General features: G+C 45.5%; 2 protein-coding genes across 2 annotated transcripts in view; one reads left to right on the top strand and one right to left on the bottom strand.

Moving 5' to 3' along the window:
* The window catches only part of PI4KA (phosphatidylinositol 4-kinase alpha), a 111,459-nt gene that overhangs the window by 46,479 nt on the left and 42,860 nt on the right, over positions 1-22,120 (top strand). The window contains exons 20-22 of the mRNA XM_047828065.1: positions 18,340-18,448; positions 18,807-18,943; positions 19,126-19,259. Coding sequence (XP_047684021.1) covers positions 18,340-18,448; positions 18,807-18,943; positions 19,126-19,259 — 380 coding nt within the window. The remainder of the gene's footprint in view (positions 1-18,339; positions 18,449-18,806; positions 18,944-19,125; positions 19,260-22,120) is intronic.
* On the bottom strand, positions 1,356-10,348 carry SERPIND1 (serpin family D member 1). Its single transcript, XM_047828066.1, has 4 exons — positions 9,430-10,348; positions 5,144-5,417; positions 3,070-3,214; positions 1,356-2,162 (listed from the first exon to the last, which is right to left on the bottom strand). The coding sequence occupies exons 1-4, from the start codon at positions 10,346-10,348 to the stop codon at positions 1,971-1,973; spliced, it is 1,530 nt and encodes a 509-aa protein (XP_047684022.1). The 3' UTR covers positions 1,356-1,970.

Below are 22,120 nucleotides of genomic sequence, written 5' to 3' on the forward strand. Positions count from 1 at the left end.
TTAATACTCTATGGCCTTAAAACCTGGATCAGCTAGTTTCTGAAAAAGGGGGTCTGAGTGCATTCTGAGTGGATGTAGGTGAATGAAAAGCATGGAGGTTGGAGGGCCTTGACCTGGGCCAGGTCACAGAGGAGGGCTGGCTCCAGCAGAAGTGGGACAGGTCACATTGGAAGGGAGACGGCTGCCTTTTGAGTAGGGGACAGGCATGGCAAAGGGCTACAGGCAGAGTTTTTGAGAGAGCCACATTTAGGAATGGGAGGGGCACGAGGAACCAGCAGAAAAAAAAATGCAGGGCCAGCATTTCCTGAAAGGACTGTGTGGAAGTGAATTGGAGAAGGAATTCAAGGAGTAGGGTGTCAGCAAGCTCAGGGCTTCCCAAGAGCACAGGAGACTGTGATAGGGAAAGACATAGCCTCAGTCCTGCACTGGTCAGTAAATACGGGAGGTGGAGGCTCTGGTGCAGGAAGCTGGGAAGGAAGCAGGTAGAGAGGTGTATTAAGAGTTAACAGGAGGGCCTGGGACAGATCATGTTTCCTCTGTGATCTTTAATTGTTTCTTCAGCTGCCAAAAGAAGATGGTAACAGCTTGAACCCCTAGAGCTGGTATGAGGACTCAGTGATAACCTGCCTGCACACCCATCACAGCGCCCCCTACCACGGGGAGCATGAGGTGCTCTGCTTTTGCTGCCCCATAACTGGAATTGGTCTCACTGGGTCTAAAACCCTCTATGACAAGACTCCACGGGTGACCCTGGAATCAAACCAACCTGTGCTCAAACCCTGGTCTTCCTCCTCTGCAGAAAAGGGAAGAGAAAAACTCTCCTGCAGGGCTGTGGGGGTCAGAGTTAGCCACACAGCACTTGGGATGCTCTCCCTGTCACTGCCCATAATCCCCAGACTGCAGAGGTGCCCCCACTCTTGAATTCTGAGCAGCCTTTTTGGATTCCACTCGTCTTATCCAAGTAACGAAGGATCTGGAAACATATTCCTCAGATGCCACCTGTTTTCTCAAACCAGACCTACTATAGGAAGTTGTCTGACGGTCTCCCTGTGTCCAGGGATAAAGCTGAAGCATGTGCCCCACTTAAAGACTAGCATTTCAGGAATTTCCACAAAGCCCCATCCACAACATCTTTGCCCCCTCACTCACCACATCCTGATTCTGAGGAACATGCCCCATGTGTAGCACATAAGTCACTGTGAAGAACTCAAGTTGCTTATTGTCAACCTCTGTCATTCCTAGGGATGTCAGCTGTTTTGAATTTGGCTTTTCTTAGTTATTTGAGCCTCAATAGAGAAAAAATAGAGAATTATAACAGACACAGTAAAAGTGGCGATATTTATTTATCGCTAAGGTAGGAAGCATGGCCATGTGTACATGCTGTCTTCTGGGCAGCAGTGAGGTGATAGCAGAAGTATAGATGACATTTAGCATCAATTCGGAAGGTTGAACCTTGAGAGAATGAAGCGCTAACACCCAGGGCACCCCTTAAATGTCATGAGGTTGCTTCTGTCCTAGGCACCAGCCTTGGGAGAGGTGAGAAATTAGTCCTGCAGCTCATTTCTGTGTTCTGTGCTCAGATGAGGAGCGCTGGTAATTTGAGTAATAGAGCCAAATGCTCAAGGACGGGGACTGCAGGGGAAGGAGGTGTGCAGGCAGGACCTCCACAGGTTTGCACTGAGGAGGAGGGAGTAAACCCATCTGTATGTTGTTGACACCCTCTAGGTAACAGCTGACATGTCACAGGTACATTAACTTCTATGAACTGCTGGCATTATTCACTGTACTGAACTGATTCCAGTGAGCTTCTTGGTCGTTTGTAAATTTCTTGTCTCCTATGGGCCTCGATTTCAGAATGGTAGCATAAACCATGAAAGCCATGATGGCAAAACATCTCCGTTCTCATTGTTAGAATGGAACCAGAATTACAGAGTGGCCCCAAAACACTTGAAGTGCCCAGACCTCCACCTTTAGGACTTGGTGGGGTTGGCAACTCTCCCCATGAAGAGTAGGCAGCTGGTGCGGTGCTCATAGATGAGGAACAGAAAGGGGCGGTCGACAGTGAAACGGACTTGGGTAGACAGTGGCATGAACCCCACAGTGGTCACGGCGGCAGCTTGGGTGCCCTCTTCGTTCACCATGATGGTACCTTGGTGCTTGAACTGTTTGAAAATGAAAAGGAAAGTTGTCAGATCCCATCAGTGGGCACACAGAGGGAGGGATAGAGAATAGAGTGGAGTCTCCTTTCATTCAGGGTGGAAAGACCACATACAAGGCCCAAACCACAGCTGGTCAGAAGGACCCTTGAAGGTCTTGCTCACCTCCTTCCAGGTGCAGTAATTGTGCTCAGAAGCTGTGTTGTGTAAACTGTGTATCTTTTTTTTTTTTTAATGTTTGTTTATTTTTGCAAGATTGAGAGACAAATTGTGAGTGGGAGAGGGACTGAGAGAAAGGGAGACACAGAATACGAAGCAGGCTCCAGGCTCTGAGCTGCCAGCACAGACCCTGATATGTGGCTCAAACTCACAAACCATGAGATCATGACCTGAGCCAAAGTCAGACATTTAACCAACTGAGCCACCCAGGCGCCCCTAAACAGTGTGTATCTTTAAACTCCAACATTACAGTCGCTCATAGTGGTGACAGTATGAGTGGTCTGCCAGCAAGAGAGCAGCTCTAGGTGCATTGCCAGAAGGGTTGGGCCTCGATCTGCATGTTGTTTGGACTGGTATTCTCTCTTTTTTTGTGTGAAGTGTCTGTGGTTGTGTTAAGTTCAGCATGCAGGTCATGCAGTGTCTCTGCATGTATTTAATGAGCCTTTCATGATTCAGCTGGGTGTAGGTATTTCACAGATTGGAGCACACACCCCATCTCTTTCTGCTGTCAGTGGGGATGGGGGCTACCATGGTGCTCCCTAAAACAGACTACCCTGCCCACTCAGTGCCTGACAGACCCAGGGAGAGCAGACCCAGCACCCCTGAGCTGTGAAGTCATGTGAGGCAGGAGAGAGGCTTTGCTGGGGGAAGATCCTGGGGTCAGGTGCAGAGGGTGGACAAGGGGAGAGATTACCAGATCTATGGTGATCCTGTGGTCTGAGATTCCTGCCATATTGCTGTCTTTGTCAAACAGTGCTGTGACCCCCATTGACTTCAGGGCCTCCACCAGGTTGTAGTTCTTCTCCAGCTTGAATTTAGGCAGAAGCACCTCTCGAGTTCTGATCAGAGAAGGAAAGGGGGCCCAGTTTTATTGAACCACAAGTTATACAAGAATCATGTCTTTCCCTCAGATGTCCACAACCTACCTTTCTCCCAACAACCCCAGGTTGCTTTTACCACAGAATTAATGCAGCACTTCTTAAAATTCACATCCTAGTACTGTCAGTTGAGGATTTGAGAGAGACCATCCATTATGATTCCAGTTCCTTAAAATGGAGATATGGTTAGTACTGTGCAGTCATTTCCTCCATACTGTGGAATTCACATCCTGCCTTCCTGGCCAGCAGCAGAATGGTTACTGGTTTATGGTTTGAGGGTATCTAAAATAATTCTCTTGTTTGGGTCCTTGATTTTAGGCATTTCTTATTTCGTTAAGTAAGCAATTAAATATCTGGTCAGTGTACTGAAAAAAGAAGCCTTCATTTGCCAGACAGTGCTAAATGTTCTCAGTCCTTGCCTCAACACATTCAGTCCTTATTGATAAACAGCAACTCTAGTGCCCATAGGGCCAAGTCCAGCACATGAAGGAGATAAAGAGGACATCAGGCATGGTCCCCCTTTTCAAGAGTTTGCTTCCCTTTTGCCAAGCCAGTACTCACATGTGTGAAGCAACAGAATTGTAAAGGTGGTATGATAATGTCTGAACAACTAGAATAGATCTAAGTACTGGAGCCATCCAACAGGGGATGGGGAGGAGGGATATTCCTGTGGCCTGGAGGCTGCCCACAGCTTGAGAGATGGTATGAGCAAAGCCTGGAGGGAGCTTAAGGCTGTGGTATGGCTGGGGTACAATGGGGCACTTGGCAGGTGGGGAGGAAAGAGGAGGAGGGCTGGAGCAGGTCAGATGGGGGCTGTGTCTTTGGGCCTAGCCAAGAAGCTAGGCCACATCCCATGGGCAGGGGGCCCACAGAGAGCTTATGAGAAGAGGAGGTGGAGTGGGAGGGTGTTTTGGGAATGCTGTTTGGAGGCCAGTGCAGGGTGGCTTGAGGAATGGAATGGACAGGCTGGTTAGGCCTTCCTGCCTCAGGGTAGGAGGTCATGGCAGTGAGGTTAAGAAGGATGCAGGCACAAGAGGGACTTTTTTTTTTGTTTTCTTTTTGAGAGAGAGAGAGAGAGAGAGAGGATCTCAAGCAGGCCATATGCTGAGCTCAGAGCCCAACATGGGGCTCAATCCCATGACTCTGGCATCATGACCTGAGCCGAAATCAAGAGTCAGATGTTCAACTGACTGAGCCACCCAGGCATCCCTCATTTCTTTGTATTTTTGTCCCAAAAGGAAATCTGAACCAAATTCATATCTTAATATGGGCCTAGCCAGTATGAAGTAAAGCAGAAAAACAACTTTTTTATTCTTTCTGCCATGATCCTCTAATAGTCATAGTAAATATTTAAAACCTGTAGTTTTGTCTATGGAGTAATAAATAGTAAGAGGAAAATCATGAATGACATGTCTTTAATAGGCTACAAGGACCACAGGATTTCCTGCTCAGGAAAGGGAAAGCTCATCTTTGTTGAACACCTCTCAGGCACCAGGCGCTGTGAGGGATGCTCAATATTACATTTCTATTTATTTCTCTCTGTGACCCTGGGAAATCATGGAATCATGCTACCTTTACGGATGACAAAGCCAGGGCTCACAGCCACAGAGCAACTAGATGGCAGAGCCAGGATTGTTTCCATACTGGCACAAAGTCACCTGCCCCTCACTTCTGAAATTGTCATAGGGAAGGCAGATGTGTTTCTCACAGATACTTTCTGATTACTTCTCACTGAGCAGGAAATTTGGTCTGAATTAACAAGAGTGACCCAGTGTAACAGTTCTTGTTTTTTTTGTGCACACAGCTTCCTTCTTAAAATGACCAAAGTTCCCAGTATTCCTGGGCTCTCCCAGCCTCCCAGAGATCAAAAGAACATTCAACTTAAAGTACCTGTTTGTCATGCTTTTCTGCCATCTCTCCACCGCCTGTGGTGTCAGCTGTGTCTCAAGGGTCTTCATCCCAGACAGCTTGTGAGGGACCACAATTAGCATGCTGATGCCCCCCACATATTCCAGCCGCAGGACATCACAGTCCAGCTCCTGGTCATTTGCGGCCAGAAAGTTCCCCTTGGTCTGCATCATGGAAACTTTGACTACTTCTCGTTCATTGAGTCGGAAGTTGTGGTTGTGTGTCATTTCTACTGGGAATTTATTCACCCAGGATCCTGTAAAGTCAACAAGAACAAGGCTTTTATTAAAATGTTATTTTAAAGCAGTGGTCCACACATGTAAGTGTGCAACAGAAACACCTGAAGGACTTGTTCTGGCTACAGGGCCCACCCCCAGTGTCCCTGGTTCTGTAGGTCTGATTTGAGCCAAGAACTTGGATTTCTAACAAGTTCCCAGGTGATGCTGATGCTCCTGGTCCAGAGACCACACTTTGAGGACCATTGTTCTAAATGATTCCAAGAATGCTGACATACTTGTAGGAAGCGTGATAATGGTAGAGAAATAGACTGGAATGAATTCTGGTGTAGATGCAGGCACTAACTAGTTGTTTGACTCTAGCAAGATGCCTAACATGCCTGGACCTCTGCTTGTTGTTGATCTATAAAAAGAGTAGCTTTTTTCTCATGACAGCTCTAGTTTGATGGCTTTCATCCTTTCCACTCTGCGATTCCATAGGGACTAGCTGCACACACTGATGATGCCATCAGATCTTCACATCAGATTTGGGTGTGGGGTGTCCACATAGCTCAGTCGGTTAAGCATCCGACTCTTGATTTCCATTCAGGTCATGATCTCATGGTTTGTTAGATCAAGCCCCAGGTCAGGCTCTATGCTAATAGCACAGAGCGTGCCAGGGATTCTTTGTCTCCCTCTCTCTCTTTGCCCCCCTTCCTCGTTTGCACACACACACTCTCTCTCACTCTTATTCTCTCAAAATAAATAAATAAACTAAAAAAAAAAAAAAAAAAGATTCCGGTGTAACACTGTATCCAGGAATAAGCACGCCTCTCTTTTAGCTCTAAGGTGCTGGTAGCTACTAATGACTGCTGACTGACAATGGAGAACTGGCAGTGTGCCTGCGTTCCCCTAAGCATCTCTCCTGGATCACTCATTCCTTCCTCCTAGCAACCATATGAGGTGCATGCTTTTTATTATTAGCCCTGTTTTACAGACAAGGAAGCAGAGGCACAAAGAGGCTAAGTAACTTGTTCTAGGTTTCCAGTTGGTAGTTAGAACTGCTGGGATGAGGTAAGCTGGAGGTTCTTTAGGAGGAGGTTTAAACTGCCTGCCTGTGATGGGAGCTAGGTTTCCTTCTCCCTGTGCGGGCCTCTGCCCCAGGCTTCTTGGCCTCGGCACTGTTGACATTTGGGCAGTTCTCTGTTGTGGGGGCTGTCCTGCCTTGTAGGGTGTTTAGCAGCATCCTTGACCTTTGCCCCTGAGATGCCAGGGGTGCTTCCCCCTGCCCCCAGGTTGTTGCAACCACGGATGTCACTACCCTTCTGCTGGAGCTGTCACATGTCTCCTAGGATTCTTCTGACTTCCTCCTGAGGCCCAACCTCTGTTTTTATTGGCTTTGCAATGTGGTTATAGCATTTGTAATTAAAAATCAAATTAGTAACAGATTTAGAAGCTGGTGATTAAAATTACACTTCTAGGGACGTCTGGGTGGCTCAGTCAGTTAAGTGTCCGACTCTTGATTTTGGCTCAGGTCATGATCTCACGGTCATGACTTTGAGCCCTGTGTTAGATCTGAGCTGGGTGCGGAGCCCAAGATTCTCTCTCTCCCTCTATCCCTCTGCCCCTCCCCCACTCCCACACACACTCTCTTTCTCTCAAAATAAAATAAAATAAAATAAAATACACCTCTAGACCTTCCTTTCTTTTGATAAGCATCAATGAAAGACTAATTCCTATTAGCATTTCATCCCTCTGGTTCCAACACTAAATTAAGTGACTATCCAACATGAAGGGAAAAGGACGCACATATATTTGCCACTTTTGCCCTTTGGCATTACACTGGTCACTGTGTGCAGGAGGTCATAAACTGACTGTCCTAGTTATTTCTGAAGCCCATGCTGGCACGAGTGGCTTGCTGCTGTGTGTCTCTGTCTATTCCCAATCATCCAGCTAGCCTAATGCATAGGCATTCGTGTCCAGGGTGCCCTACAGACCAGTAAGACTGAGGGCCTTGATGCTGCCCAAGTAACTTACACTGGCTGTTCTAAAGCCATTCCTAAACATAGGTTAGTTGCCCATAGAAGCAGAGTAAACATCACTAGCAATATCATACCTACTTAATATATTATATGACATTGACATCTGCAGTTTTACTCATTCAAGTTCATTAAACTCCTGCCACATTCCACATACTGGGCTAGCACTGTATCACTGTCTCTTGCAGTCCTGCACACAGCCCTGTTAGAGTAGATGTTATCATCTCTGTGATAAAGGTGAGGAAACTGAGTCGCAGAGACATTGAATGACTTTCCTGAGGCCACATGAATAGGGAGTGGTGAGGCCAGGGCTTACACTCCAGTTTTCTCACTTCCAAAAGACATACTTACAGCCAGTAATAAAAATTATATGTATGTGTTCACTGTATATATAGTTCATATGTGTGTGTGTGTCTGTCACAAGACTGCTAGAGCCTCAGCCTTTGATCTACCCACCACAAGGCCAGCGGTGTGCCTGGCATTCGGGGGGGAAGCCCAGGGACCTGGCTCAGCCTCCATGTCCCTCCTGTGGTCTTGGCTGCTTCAGGCCTACTTTGCCCATCTGGCAGAATGCCTACCTGACACAGCTGTGAGGAGGTCTCGGCTTACCTTCAGCAGCCCCACCACCTCAGAGCAGCAGCCAAGAGAGGTCTCCTGTCCTTCACCTCCCTGGGCTGCTATACCCAACACTGGAGCTAAGTAGCGAAGAAGCGTGGCCTCCCAGGCCTGGGGGACTGACTCCGGCTGGTGCCTGCCAGTTCTTGGTGGCAGAGAGGAGAGTGATTGTGTGTCACCATGAGTCGTTGAGATATAGACTCATTCCTTGCGTCTGCCCTCTGGCTGTCTAGGCTTGTAGAGTGGGGTAGAGGTTTCTTCTGGTTCAGGTCCCAGTGAAGGCACTATGAAAGAGGTTTGGGTTTTACAAGTCCATTGCCAATTTATTTCTAGGATCCCAAGGGTCCTATGTGCATAGTGGTGTGGGGTTGGGGAATGTCCTCCTTTCTTGCCTGGCGCAGAACAGTTGGTCTAGAAATAATAGTATATTTCCCCGCCCCCTCCTGCCCATTAGTGCATAAGTATCCCAAAAAGGAGTTGCAGGTGTTCATGTCAGTTAGTCAAGCTGAACAGTTTTCAGACATCTGTCTTCAGCCTCTTGTCCATATTCCTGCTTACCAATAATTGGGGAAGGAGATGAAAAAAAAAACACGCCAAAAACCCTCAAATCTAGGCTGGCCAAATTCTAAAAAGGTTTTCCATTTTTTCTTCCAATTTAACAAAGCAACCTGGGACAACCTTGGCTCTGCCCTTAATTGACTGTGTGCCCTGGGAGCCTCATTTTACTTCTCTGTGCCTTAGTGGCTCCATCTGTAACATGCAACACTAATAACAAGGTTTTGGTGGAGATTCAGTGAGCATAAAGCACAGAGTTAGGGCTCAGTGTCAGCTGCCACCATCACCCCATCCTCATCTTCCCTGTGAGCTAACCTGTGTCTTGGTTTCCTGGATAAATCAGAGCTAGAACATTTTTTTAAAATACTTTGTATAGTTTATTTATTTTGAGAGAGAGTGAGTGAGCATGAATGGGAGAGGGGCAGAGAGGGGGGAAGAGAGAGAGAATCCAAGCAGGCTCCACGCTGTCAGCATGGAGCTCAATGTGGGGCTTGAACCCATGAACAATGAGACCATGATCTGAGCTGAAGTCAGACACTCCACTGACTGAGCCACTCAGGAGCCTCTAGAATATAGTTCTTGATGTTCAGTCCATCTGTGCACTAAAAGTATGTTGCGAATTTGTTTTGAGAAACTTAAGGTATTCTTACCTTTAAATTTTTCTTTTTTTAATGTTTATTTATTTTTGAGAGAGAGAGAGCACATGCGGAAGCAGGCTCCAGGCTCTGAGCTGTCAGCATAGAGCCCAACGTAGGGCTCAAACCCACGAACCATGAGATTCTAACCTGAGTCAAAGTCGGATGCTTAACTGACTGAGTCACCCAGGTGCCCCAGCTATTCTTACCTTTAAAGTAGATGCAGTTTAGAATCATTATCTGAGTAGCTGGGTCTATATTTTCCAGAGCGTCTTTTATGAGACCCTTGGTGAGCTTCAGAATGTGGTTATTGGTTTTCGATATGAAGGCAGGGTCTGAGAAGTTAGCCTCCTGGGCCTCCGCAAAGTAGTACTCTTTTACTTTCCTTTTGAAGTCATCCAGGATTGGAAATTGCTTCTGTACATAAAGATCATTGACCGACCGCAGTGTGTACCCAAAATTCCTCCTGAAGAGGCGATGAGTCAGCTTACGGAAGAGATTGTGAATGGTCATGATCTCATACTTGCTGCTGGCATTGACAAAGTCTTTAAAATGCAAAATCGAGTGCACTTGTTCATAGGTCTCCCCCTGCAGGCCAAAGGAAATCATACCCATGGCGGTGGAAATGCCCACTGGGGCTATAAAGATGTTGTCGGAAGGACGCACCTTCTCCTTCAGTGCTCTGTAAAGGTTGAAAGCGAACTTTGCATTGAGGATGTTGAGACGCTGGATTCGGCTCTTGCCTTGGAAGAGCTGGAGGATGTTCCCTTCGCCAGCCTCTGAATCGGTTGGCGAAACCGCATCGATGATGTCAATATAGTCATCATCTTCACTGAATATCTTCTCCAGGTCCAGATAGTCCTCGTCCTCCTCCCCCTCTGGGATCCAGTCGTTGGTGACCGTATTTTCCTTGTGGAAGTCAGCAGGGAGAAGGGGCATGCTCAGGTTTTTGCTATTTAACTGCCCCCATTGGGGGTCTGCGGATATAGAATCTTCCCCTCCTTTCTCAAGCTGACCAGCCAGGCTGTTGCTCCCACATATAGACGTTAGGATGAGAGAAATGATGAGGGGTTGGAATGGGCATTTCATTTTGGCAGAGCTAAAGCTGGGAGAGAAAACCAATGACATGGTGAGAGGTGGCCTCATGGACCTGCTACCACACTGCTCAGATGACAAGCAGTCATCTGGGTTTTGACCCAGGAAGGTGCCCTGGGAGTCAGAGTGTTTAACCATTTTAGGATCATGAACTTTAAGAGAAGCTGGTGAAGATAAACAGGTAACTAATATTTTGTGTGGTTTCATAAACCTGCCTGAAGGATCTGTGGACCCTACTTGAGAATCCCTTCTTTAAGGTTTGCAAAACTAAATCCATATAGAATCCTGGGGGCTTAGCATTCCCAGGGAGTTTCTTTTTCATTCATTCACTAAACTTTTTCTCCTGTTTCCAAACAACATATTTTAGGCACGGGAGGCACAAAGGTCTCCCCCACCAAGGGGTTCTGCCCGCCTGATGGGGAGCAGATGTGCAATAAAGCACGGGGCTCTCATAAGGACACTACCAAAGCAGGTAGGGGTGCAGAGCTGCGGTGCGGCTCTGCTTCCTGTGGTAGGAGCAGGGTGCCAGGAGAGCTTCACCAAGCTTCACCAAGAGGTGGAGCCTGAGTGGAGATGTTGCAAAATGTATGCGGGCCAGGCTTTTCTGAAAACAGATATCCTAAAGATAATGTGAAATTTGTGTCATTATTTTGGGGTTGTGTAATTTGCATAAGATTTGGAATTTGTCGTAATGTAGTGATCCTCTGGGTGCCTAATGAAAGGTGACTGGTGGCTCGTCTTTCCCCTGGAGCCCCAGAAGCTGTGAGGTTATATGGCTTACCGCAGATGTGCTGTCTTCTTTGCATCTGTTACTTGGCTCCCACTGCTAGCAGGAGAACTACTAAAACTTTCTTACTTAACTGCTTCTAGCATTGAATTAGAAATAATCTTACCAGACTTAGAAGGTCTGTGTTAGGGTAATGTCAGCTCTTACTAAAAGGCCTGAGGGGCAGTCCCTTTATTGAAATCAACCAGGTAAATTTTTAATATATATGCTGTGGTAAGTAAGCCTGTCTTTATCTACCCATCCCTTGCCTTGTCCCTTGTGCCTTGATTTGTCAAATCAGTTTTACCTACCAATGGCTTTACCTTTCTCTTGCTTACTTCCTGTGTAATAATTTCATCCTGGGTAGATGAGCTATCATTTGATGCTTCTGTGTTTCTCTGGGACAGCAACAGCAGGCATTTTTAATGCTACACCATCACACGTGATCCCAGCATCACTTCTGAAGAGACCAGATGGAAGAATTGTGTCTTGTAAAGTTTGGTGTGTGTGTGTGTGTGTGTGTGTGTGTGTGTGTGTGTGTGTGTAACCATCTCCCATTAGGTAGATATTTGATCACCAGAATATCTGCTTCTAGTCCAAGCCAGATAAGAGTTACTGACACCTGTTAAATAAATATTTGGACTTGTTAGGCCTGGAAATGGGGCTAGCTATACAGATACCCCACTTGGGATGCTCTTGGTTTTGTTCATGTTGATGACAGCAGTGGCTCTTGATAGAGTGTCTGCTGAATGCCAGGTGCTATACAAGGAACTTCATCTGTGCAACTTAACTTCATCCTTCCAGCATTTTACATACCAGAATACTGAGCCTTGTGTCACTATACGTGGCAGTGGAACCTCCACCTGTTTGCCTGGAAGCACCAGGACTGGTTTCTCTGCCCCCTAGTCTCCCTCCTTGGTTGGGTCTTCCCCTATGGTACTGTGAAAATAGTCGGCTCAAATGCTGTTCTAATCACCACCAAGAGACTTTTGAATCACACATTTTGGAGAGGGCAAATCACAGTTTCTGACTTCGAAAATGTCCACTGTCTTTTCCTGCCCCACACCGCCCCCCCACCCCACCAGCACCCAGCTGAGGCTACCATGCTGCACACCTATCCCACTTTCGGGAAACAACTTCTAATGTGTCTGGCTACAGGTAGAACTGGGCCCAATTTCCAGACAGAATTGGGCGTGAATATTGATAGCAGTACACTGTAAAAAGAAGAAAGTGAGCAACGTGATGAAAGTCTCCTTTCTAGGCTGCACTTAAAAGGATCCTTCTCAGATAAAAACAAGGTTAAAAACAACAACAGTAACGTGAATGAGTAAGAGTTCAGGAAAAGGAATCTGAGACCAGATAAGGAGGCAGAGATGAAGACATTCATGTTTTTTTCATGTATTCATGTAGTATATTTGGAAGCTTCTTATACCCTGTTTCTGCATTATCTGATAAAAAGCCAAAAATAGTGTTCATTATTCCCTTATTAGAGGAAGGAGAAAAGCTCTTTGATATTGTTTGTGGATTAAAATTAAGGATCTAAGGGGCACCTGGGTGGCTCAGTCGGTTAAGTGTCCAACTTCAGCTCAGGTCATGATCTCACGGTTCCTGGGTTCAAGCCCTGCTTTGGTGTCTGTGCTGACAGCTCAGAGCCTGGAGCCTGCTTCGGATTCTGTGTCTCCCTCTCTGTCTTCCCCTCCCCGGCTCATATTCTGTCTCTGTCTCTCTCTCTCTCAAAAGTAAATAAGTATTAAAATTTTTTTTAAATTAAGGATCTAAAAGGCCCATCTTCCTGTCATTTTGCCATTTATTAAGAATTATATAAGACACTTTAAAACTATCACTAAGTTGTGTTTAAATCCAGATGACTGTCTTTGAAGAGAAGCAATATTTTTTAAAGGTAAATCATTCAAAAGTTTGCTTTTCTGGGAACTTTATATGGCGCTTTCTCATGCCAATTGTATGGAACAGGTTTAGCCTTTTTGATCACGCATCAGAGCATAACATCTGGACACCCTAGTCCCTCCAGGGTGTGTCTTCAGGCCCCAAGAGGGCAGATGTGTTGGGAGAGAAGTAACTGCCTAAAGTTTTTTTTAAAAATCTTTCATTTTAGAATAACTTCAAACTTACAGAAGTTGAAAGATCAGCATAAAAAACAATCCCTGTACACCCAGATTTCACCAGCTTTTGTATTTTAGAACAGTTGCTTTATGGCTCTCTCCGTGTATATGCATGTGTGTGTGTGTGTATATGGGTGTGCACACAGGCACACATGTATACTCTTTTTTTTCTGAACTTTCTGACAATAGGTCACTTGTACGTCCCTCTCACTTTAAATTCTAATATTTTAGGGAAAAGTGCCTAAGGACAAGGATATTTTCATGCACCATCATAGTACAGTTATCCATTTAAAATAATCTAACATAGGCACAATACTTTATTCTGGTTCCTGTTCCAATTTTGTCAATTGTCTCAAAAACGTAACTGACGAATGTTACAATAGGCAGACTAAAAAATAAAAACATTTTTCCGTTTTTAGGATGATGTAGAAAGCTTTTGAACTTGTAGTTTAATAGAGAAATGCACCAGTTACCCATCTCTAACCACCGCAAATAAGAGTTTATAATCAGCAGAAATGTCAGAAACCCAACTCACCTCTGTGCTTCTGAGAAGTGTGGCAGAGATGAAATGAGCCAAGGTCACCAGCAGGGTTTCAATGTGAACTTTGATGCTGGGCTGGTATTGGGTATTTTCCAAAGTAAATATGTCCCAAATCAAACACCATTCAACTAGCTTTGTCAGCACAAACCCCCTCGGCTGTGTCTTTGATCTCTGCTGAGTGACTTCTGACTTCTCTGCCCCAGTTCTGGTGCAGCTGGTGTTTTGAAGGCCTGATTTGTCACTGTGTCAATGTGCTTGTGGACACAGTCCTTGCTGAAGCCACCACATAATTGACATACTCTTCAGAGCTCTGGAGGCTTGGTTGCATTGGGGGTAGCTATAATGTTCCCCTGAAAGCAGAGGCCCTCTGCCTGCCCTCTAGCTTTGAATTCTCCCACTGGGATGATCTCCATGTCTGACCTGGCCCTGGTCTCCAGGGCTAATGCGGCTACTAGGCACATGTCCCCATGCTTCTATTAGCATGTCCCTCTGTGAAAAGTGAAGGAAGGGAATGAGATTAGTGATTTATAACATAAGGAGACCTTGGCACCGAACTTTCTTCAGTCAGGGTTCACTCACTGTGTTCTGTGCTAGGCTTGCAGCCCAGATCCCATGTCCATTGCAGGACAGATAGGGTATTACCAAACAGTGCTTCCCAAACTTCGGGTCCTAGGCATTCACAGGGATCTGTGGGGCTAGGATCACTCTTTAAAATTAGTTTTAGGGGCGCCTGGGTGGCTCAGTCGGTTAAGCGGCCGACTTTGGCTCAGGTCATGAGCTTGTGGTCCCTGAGTTCGAGCCCCACGTTGGGCTCTGTGCTGACAGCTCAGGGCCTGGAGCCTGTTTCGGATTCTGTGTCTCCCTTTCTCTGACCCTCCCCTGTTCATGTTCTGTCTCTCCCTGTCTCAAAAATAAATAAAAACGTTAAAAAAAAATTTTTTAAATAAATAAATAAATAAATAAATAAATAAATAAATAAATAAAATTAGTTTTAAATTCTGTAATCTAAAACATCATTGGAGTACCTGGGTGGCTCAATTGGTTGAGTTGGTTGAGCATATGACTCTTGGTTTTAGCTCAGGTCATGATCCCAGGGTTGTGGAATTGAGCCCTTCGTCACACTCCATGCTGAGTGTGGAGCTTGCTTAAGATTTTCTCTCTCTCTCTCTCTCTCTCTCTCTCTCTCTCTCTTTCCCTCCCTCCCTCCCCCTCCCCCTCCCTCTCTCCCTCTCTCTCCCCCTTCCTCCCTCCCTCCATCTCTCCCCCCTCCCTCATCTCTCCCCGCCATCTCTCCCTCTCCCTCTGTCTCTCTCTCTCACTAAATAAATAAATAAATAAATAAATAAATAAATAAATAAATAAAATGTTGTTATAGGAATGTTCTGGATTGCCTAGAAGACCAACTTGTCACAGAGTGCTGCTCCCTGATTTTGGTACCTGAGAGTGTGTTTGTCACCCAGAGACCCTCTAAAGGGAGAACATAACTCTCTGGGGACTCTGTAGGTGCTCTTAAGGAGCCCATAGCAGGGCATCTGTGTGTTACTCATTTTGAGAAATTTGTGGCATGTAAAGGGTTGTCCATTGTGTTCAAGACCTGGCAAGAGTGGCTGGATTTGGGTCTAGGTTAGCACTCACTAGCTTTACTCACACGTTGCTTTCTCAGAATCTTCATCGTTCCTACTCAGTACTAGGACTTCAGTGTGGGCACCATTACGCTGGCTCAGAGTGTCCATTACCTCTGTCTGGAATCTTCAGGGATCTAATAATCTGCTCCAGGCCAGCTCCCTCCACCTCTACCTTGTTCTCACACACTAAGCTTGGCCCCCGCCAGAGCTTTAGCACTGGCTGTTCTTTCTGCATGGAAGTTGTCTCTTTGGACCACCACATGGCTGCTGTGCTCACACCATCTGCTCTGGGCTTCACCAAGGCTGAACTGGCTACTCTGACAGGAATCCCACCTCCTGCCCTCTGTGTTCTCCTCTCTGAAACAGTAGTTATACCTACTGTATAAGGTTGCTGTGAAAATTAAATGAGGTAATAATATGTGGAAAGCACAGAGAATGGCACCCGGCACTCAGTAAATGCTCAGTAAATGTTAGCTATTATCACTTTCACCACACATAGTTTATTCACAGGAAAGGTCTGGAAGGAGATGCAGCCAGCTTTTAACATTGGACACGGAAGGCAGGTAGAAAGTGTTCCTTTTTCACTCTACGTACTTCTTTGCTGAAATTTCTTTTCTATGAGTATATATTGTTTAGATTATTTTAAACTAATCAATAATGTTTCTTACATAGCTTGATTTCTTTTTTTATTCTTATTATATTTGAGAGAGATAGTGTGAGTGAGTGAGGGGCTGAGAGAGAGAATTTTGAAGCAGGGCTTAAACCCACAAACCATGAGACCATGATCTGAGCCAAAGTCAGATGCTTAACTGACTGAGCCACCCAGGTGCCCCTTACATATCTAGGTTTCTGATCATGTAACTGAGTGTTGACAGCCCTTCTTGACAATTCTGACAGTTTTGGATCTGTTCCCCATTGGAGGTGTATAGTTTTGGCCCCCACTGTAAATCAGTACCTTCTGCCACACATACTCCATTGTTTTCTTTCTAGTTACAAGGCTTGCCTTATGGTTAGATATGTTTTACAGCTTTTTTTTGTTAAATTTTTTTTAAGTTTATTACGAGAGAGGGAAAGAGAGAAAGAGAGCAAGCAGGGGAGGGGCAGAGAGGGAGGGAGAGAGAGAATCCCAAGCAGGCTCTGCACTGTCAGCACAGAGCCCAATGCAGGGCTCAAACTCAGGAACCATGAGATCATGTCCTGAGCTGAAATCAAGAGTTGGATGCTTAACCAACTGGCTAAGCCACTCAGGTACCCCACCAACTTTTTATTATGAAATTTAAAAATATACAGAGCAATTGGAAGAATTGAATAATGGACATCCATATACCAGCATCCTAGATAAAACAGTTACTATTTTGCCTTATCTGCTTAATTCCCTGTGTGCGTGCCTCCTGAGGGTATCTCCTGAGGTATTTGAAAGGGAGTTGTAGAGGTCATAACACTTCAGCCCTGGGTGCTGGAGCTTTGTCTCTTAAATGGAAGGGTCTCTGCCCTACTCTGCACCACTGTTAACATCTAGGAAAATCAATCCTCCTCTCTTTTATCAGACATATCCCAGTCAGATTTCTCCATGACTTCTTTGATAGCTTTTTATTTATTTATTTACTATTTATTTATTTTTCTTTGATAGCTTTTTAAAATCCAGGATCCAGGGGTGCCTGGGTGACTTAGTTAAGCGTCCAACTCTTTTTTTTTTTTTTTAAGTTTATCTATTTTGAGAGAGAGAGCATGAGCAGGGGGAGGGATGGGGGGGAGAGAAAGAGAGAATCCAAACAGGCTCTGTGCTGACAGTCCCCAACTTGGGGTTTGAACCCAAGAACTGTAAAATAATGACCTGAACTGAAGTCAAGAGTTAGACACTTAATTAAGCTACCCAGGTGCCCTTATTTATTTTTCTGTTCTAACATATCTTACAACATTTTTGTGCCTAACTCAGATTTTTTTTGGATACATTGCTAGAGAGGAGATTTTTGGTGAAATGATGGGATTATTTAGAATTTTTTATTCATTTTACCAAATTGCTTTCCAGGAAATAGTGTACCAGTTTATATAGTCCTTACCAGTCATGGGTTCAGGTGCCTATCTCTCTCTGTGATCCCCCACCCCTGCCAGCAATGGTATCATCATGTGTCCTACCCTGTGACCCTGGCCCATACTTGGCACTCATGAATGTTTGTGTTGCAGAGACCCCTCATCGTAGGTTGATTATCACCGTAGGAGGCTTGACGTCCTCTGGGGGTTCTGTGAGGACCAATTTGTCCAATAGGTGAGGTGCTGTGCGCAAATTTAACGTTTTTTGCATAACTACAAGCTACTGCCTGCTTTATACTGGGCAGGACACCACCTGGAGCAAGGATGCAGAGACTTCAGCCTCTCACTCCTGCGCCTAAGCAACTCTGCCTATACCTGTTTTACATCTTGGGATTCTGCCCAAGATTATTGTTTGGAAAAGTTGCGCTGCCAGAAAAGATATGAAAACCACTTCTCCTTGATCCATGAGATTTCTCACGATCACACTTTCTCTTCAGTCACAACTGTTCACCTGAGCTCCAGCCTCCCCAGGCCCTCCATGCCCTACCCAGGATGGGCTGCTTTCTCTTCTCTGCCTGGCTAAGAGTTCCTTGCATAGTAACATTGAGACCCATGACACCTTCTCCAGGATCTCTGCCACACTGTGATTATTTCCTCACCTGCCTCCAAACTAGGCAGCAAGTCCTCTGCAGGAATGGGGCTTTTCACCTCCCAGGCATGGTGCCTGGTGCAGATTAGCTACTCAATAAGTGTTTGCCGAATGGGTGAGTATTTACCAGTGAACTGATCAAGAGGTGTTGGTCACTGCTCAGTGTGTCTTTTCCTACCCAAAATGACTGACAGATTCTTGGAGAATGAATCTGTGGTTGAATTCACATCTGTAGGTTTTAGGGCTTATAAGCAAATAACTTCCTTTTCTCCCTCTGTCCTTGGTATATCAGCTCACCCGAAGGTTGCCTCCCATCAAAGAAGCCAAACCTCGGTTGCAGAAGCTCTTCCGGGACTTCTGGCTCTATTCTGTGCTGATGGGATTCGCAGTGGAGGGGTCAGGTAGGGCAATACTTGCTCTTCTGGGGAAGACAAGAGTGCAGAGTGAAAACAAAGGTGGAAGTAGGATTCTACCTAATTATGAATGTATATGCATTCAAAATTAGTTCAAATTCAGCTGCTGCTTCCTACAAGTGTGTGTGCAAATGTTATACTTCCCAGATGTATTTTAGGGTTCTAAGAATACCATGAATCTTAGAAAAAAACCCATCCAAGTTAGAAGACAAACTCATTTCTGTGCCCCATTTTGGGGTAATTGGCTCAAGCAAAGGACCCACGACTGTAGAAATGGTCATTGTCAACTGCTCTAAAGTGATTCTTGAGCAAGGTGGTGGTCTCACTTGTGGGCACTCTCTTGCAGGACTTTGGCCAGAAGAATGGTACGAAGGGGTCTGTGAAATAGCCACCAAGTCACCCCTGCTCACGTTTCCCAGCAAAGAGCCACTGCGTTCCGTCCTCCAGTATAACTCGGCCATGAAAAACGACACAGTCACCCCTGTAAGGATTCTCACCCTGCCAAGGATAGATGATGCAGGGCAGGGATTTTGCTAAGCTTTCTTGAACAATGGGCAGATCCTTTCTTTGTCCTTGTTATCACATGTTATCTACCTCTCCTGGAGGAGGGCCGCTTTCCCCTCCAGGTGCTTGTGTGAGCCCTTGAGCCTTTTATTTCCTCCTAGGCTGAACTGAGTGAGCTCCGCAGCACCATCATCAACCTGCTGGACCCTGCCCCCGAAGTGTCTGCCCTCATCAACAAGCTGGACTTTGCCATGTCCACCTATCTCCTGTCTGTTTATCGGCTGGAATATATGAGGTATACAGGCCTTTACCTCCCAATACAGCCCCTGGAGCTAATTTTTATATATTTGTGCCTTCTGGGGGTGGGACTCTTCAGTTCCTCCTAAGACAGGTAAGCTTTCTTAAAAAGCAAAAAACAGAGGCAGTCACTTTCAAATGTCCCCTCTCTGTAAAGAGAGCTTTCCTATTATTCTTACTTTCTAATCTTATACTCTAATACACTTTTGCCTGCTACTCAAAAAAAAAAAAAAGACAAAAAACAAAAACACTCTCTGCTTTTCTTGTGTGCTCCTCCCTCCTGAGTACCAAACACCACATCTTATAACTCTCTTATTATCCTCTCCTTATAGGGAATAGGCTTCTGAGCCATCACGATAGATATTTCAAACTCTGTCCACTTGACTAAGAGCCCCTGTTAGGGATCAGCCCTCACTGAAAATGGTCTAAGACATTCATTGAACTGGTTTCCAGGATCACAGCTGAGTACAAATAGCAAATTGGAAATGGGAAGGGGCCTGTCCCAAAACAGTCCCACAGTTAGCAGATGCTCAAGATACATATGTAACCATAGCAGACCTAACAACTGTAATAATTGTCATCATAACAACACCAATATTAACATAGATTGAGTGCTTATGCCATACCAGGCACTGTGCTAAGTTGCCTGTATTGACACACTCTCCAACAAGCCTATGGGGTAGGCATTATTACATACCCATTTTACAGATGAGGAAACTGAGACACTGAACAGTTAAGTAAGTTACCCAAGGTAATAAACCCTGATTTGGATTGAGATCCAAGTCTGTTAAGCACTGTGCCATGCTGCGTCTTGTAAATGAAGACTGGAGGAAGCAGCTAGGATGCTCAGAGCCCAGCTGCCTATGTGGATGGTACAGACTCACCATGGTAAGCTCTGAGGCACCATAGGGCTGCAGCTGAATACACTAGCTACAGAAAGATGCATCCCTGTCATCATAAAAGGTCAGGTTAGGGACTCCTGGGTGGCTCAGTCGGTTAAGCGTCCGACTTCAGCTCAGGTCCGATCTCGCGGTCCGTGAGTTCGAGCCCTGCGTCGGGCTCTGGGCTGATAGCTCAGAGCCTGGAGCCTGCTTCCGATTCTGTGTCTCCCTCTTTGGCTGCCACTCCCCCATTCATGCTCTGTCTCTCTCTCTCTCTCTCTCTCTCTCTCTCTCTCTCTCAAAAATAAATAAACTTAAAAAAAAAAAAGTCAGGTTACACATAATCTGTTTGTTGAAGTCACATGATAGGTGTAATAAGTTATAGGATAAACCTTACCAAATGGTTTGAAAAGTAAACTGTTAGTTCTTAAAAGGGGGAATATTTGGGAAATGCCACTATTTAAACCTTTGTTTGGTGCCATGAAAGCCTCTGGTAAAAGACCTCTTGCTAGGAAGCTCAACATATAACCTAGATTAAGGCTCTTTTGGATAAGTGGGAGTGAGCCCCTACTTTCCAGCTCTGTCCTCTTTTCCCGGCCGCTTGGTAGCCTGAGGGTGCCACAACAGAGCAAAATTTAAAAACTAGTGAACGATTCTCCCCCAAAGTCCCACAGAGCTAAGGAGCTTTTGGCCTTCTTTTCTTTGTTCGTTACAGTTTTGTTTTGTTTTTTAATAAAAGTAATAGAACATTACACACAAATTTGGAAATAAGTGGAGAGGAAAAACTACTCACCTCACCACCATTCCCTATAGCATCTTAGTGTAGTTTTCTCTCATCCTTTTTATTATAAAGAGTACATTTTCAAAGAGAAACCCAACCAAAACAAAACAAGCAAACCAACACAGATCAAAAACCTTGTTTGCTCCTAAGTTGAATGGCTACAAGCGATGTCTCCGGACCCTCTCAGCCTCATGTGCCCGCCAGCAGGGCTGTCTCCTGCTTCCCCACAAGTGTGCCCACGAATAGGGTCTCACGACAGGCTGTAGAGTGGGCTGGTAGAGCAGGACCATAAGGGGACGGCCCACAGGCAGCTCCCAAGAACCCAGTTCCCACTCCAGGTTGCCTGCCAGGCCTCTGCGAGCACTGTTAGCACAGAGAAGCAACCCTGAAGCCTTTATTCAAGAACCTGGCTCAGACTCCCAGCCACTGGTTATTAGGAGAATGTTAAAACAGCGAGGTGGACAACGTGAGCAATTACATAAAAGCTGTGTGAACGTGAGCACTTGAGAATGCATGCACTTAAAGCCACACAGCCTGCCCTACTGCAGTTTGACTCACAAAAGGTTGGTGCAGAAGCCCACAGATAGACTCCACCAAGTGCTTGCCTGTGTGCACATGTGCCGCACTATCTTAGTGGAGCCCCCCAAACTCTGAATGGCCTTTCACAGGGACTATGGTTCAAGTGCATGCATTTCTTTTTCTATCTTTGCCCCAAAGTAAAAGATATTTTTTACTTTGAAAATAAAAACGATGCATAAACCAAAAAAAGAAGGAAAACATTGAAATGGTACAGAAGACGCTAAAGATGAAAACTACAAGTCTTACTTTCCAGGCCCTGAATTCAGAGATACCCGCTATTGATAGTTTTACTTTTCCTTCTAGAAATTTTAAATGCAAACATAAATATCCTACACACAGAAGGCACATGGAGGCCTTTCGGAAACCTGTCACTAACATTATGCTGTACCCATTTTCTCCACACCTTGCTTTCTCATGTAATAGTGCATCTTCGATGTTTTTCTGGAGTTATCTTTCATTTTGGTGGCTGCATGTTGTGCCACTGAATAGGTGTACTTTGGTGTAGCTGACCAGTCTCCTACTGATGGACATTCAGCCAGCACTGTTGTGCACGTTACCCTTAAGATGCATCATTAGTGGTGGGTTGCTGGGTGAACAGTGTGGGAATGTTATGACAGA

The sequence above is a fragment of the Prionailurus viverrinus genome, chromosome D3 (assembly GCF_022837055.1).
Source record: "Prionailurus viverrinus isolate Anna chromosome D3, UM_Priviv_1.0, whole genome shotgun sequence".
In the NCBI taxonomy this organism is placed as follows: domain Eukaryota; kingdom Metazoa; phylum Chordata; class Mammalia; order Carnivora; family Felidae; genus Prionailurus; species Prionailurus viverrinus.

Coding starts and splice junctions, on each gene's coding strand:
- SERPIND1 (XM_047828066.1), bottom strand. CDS start 10,348: ATGTCATTGGTTTTCTCTCCCAGCTTTAGCTCTGCCAAAATGAAATGC. Junction 5,418..9,429: donor AAACTGCATCTACTTTAAAG/GTAAGAATAGCT, acceptor TTGACTTTACAG/GATCCTGGGTGAATAAATTC. Junction 2,163..3,069: donor ACAGGATCACCATAGATCTG/GTAATCTCTCCC, acceptor ATTTTCAAACAG/TTCAAGCACCAAGGTACCAT.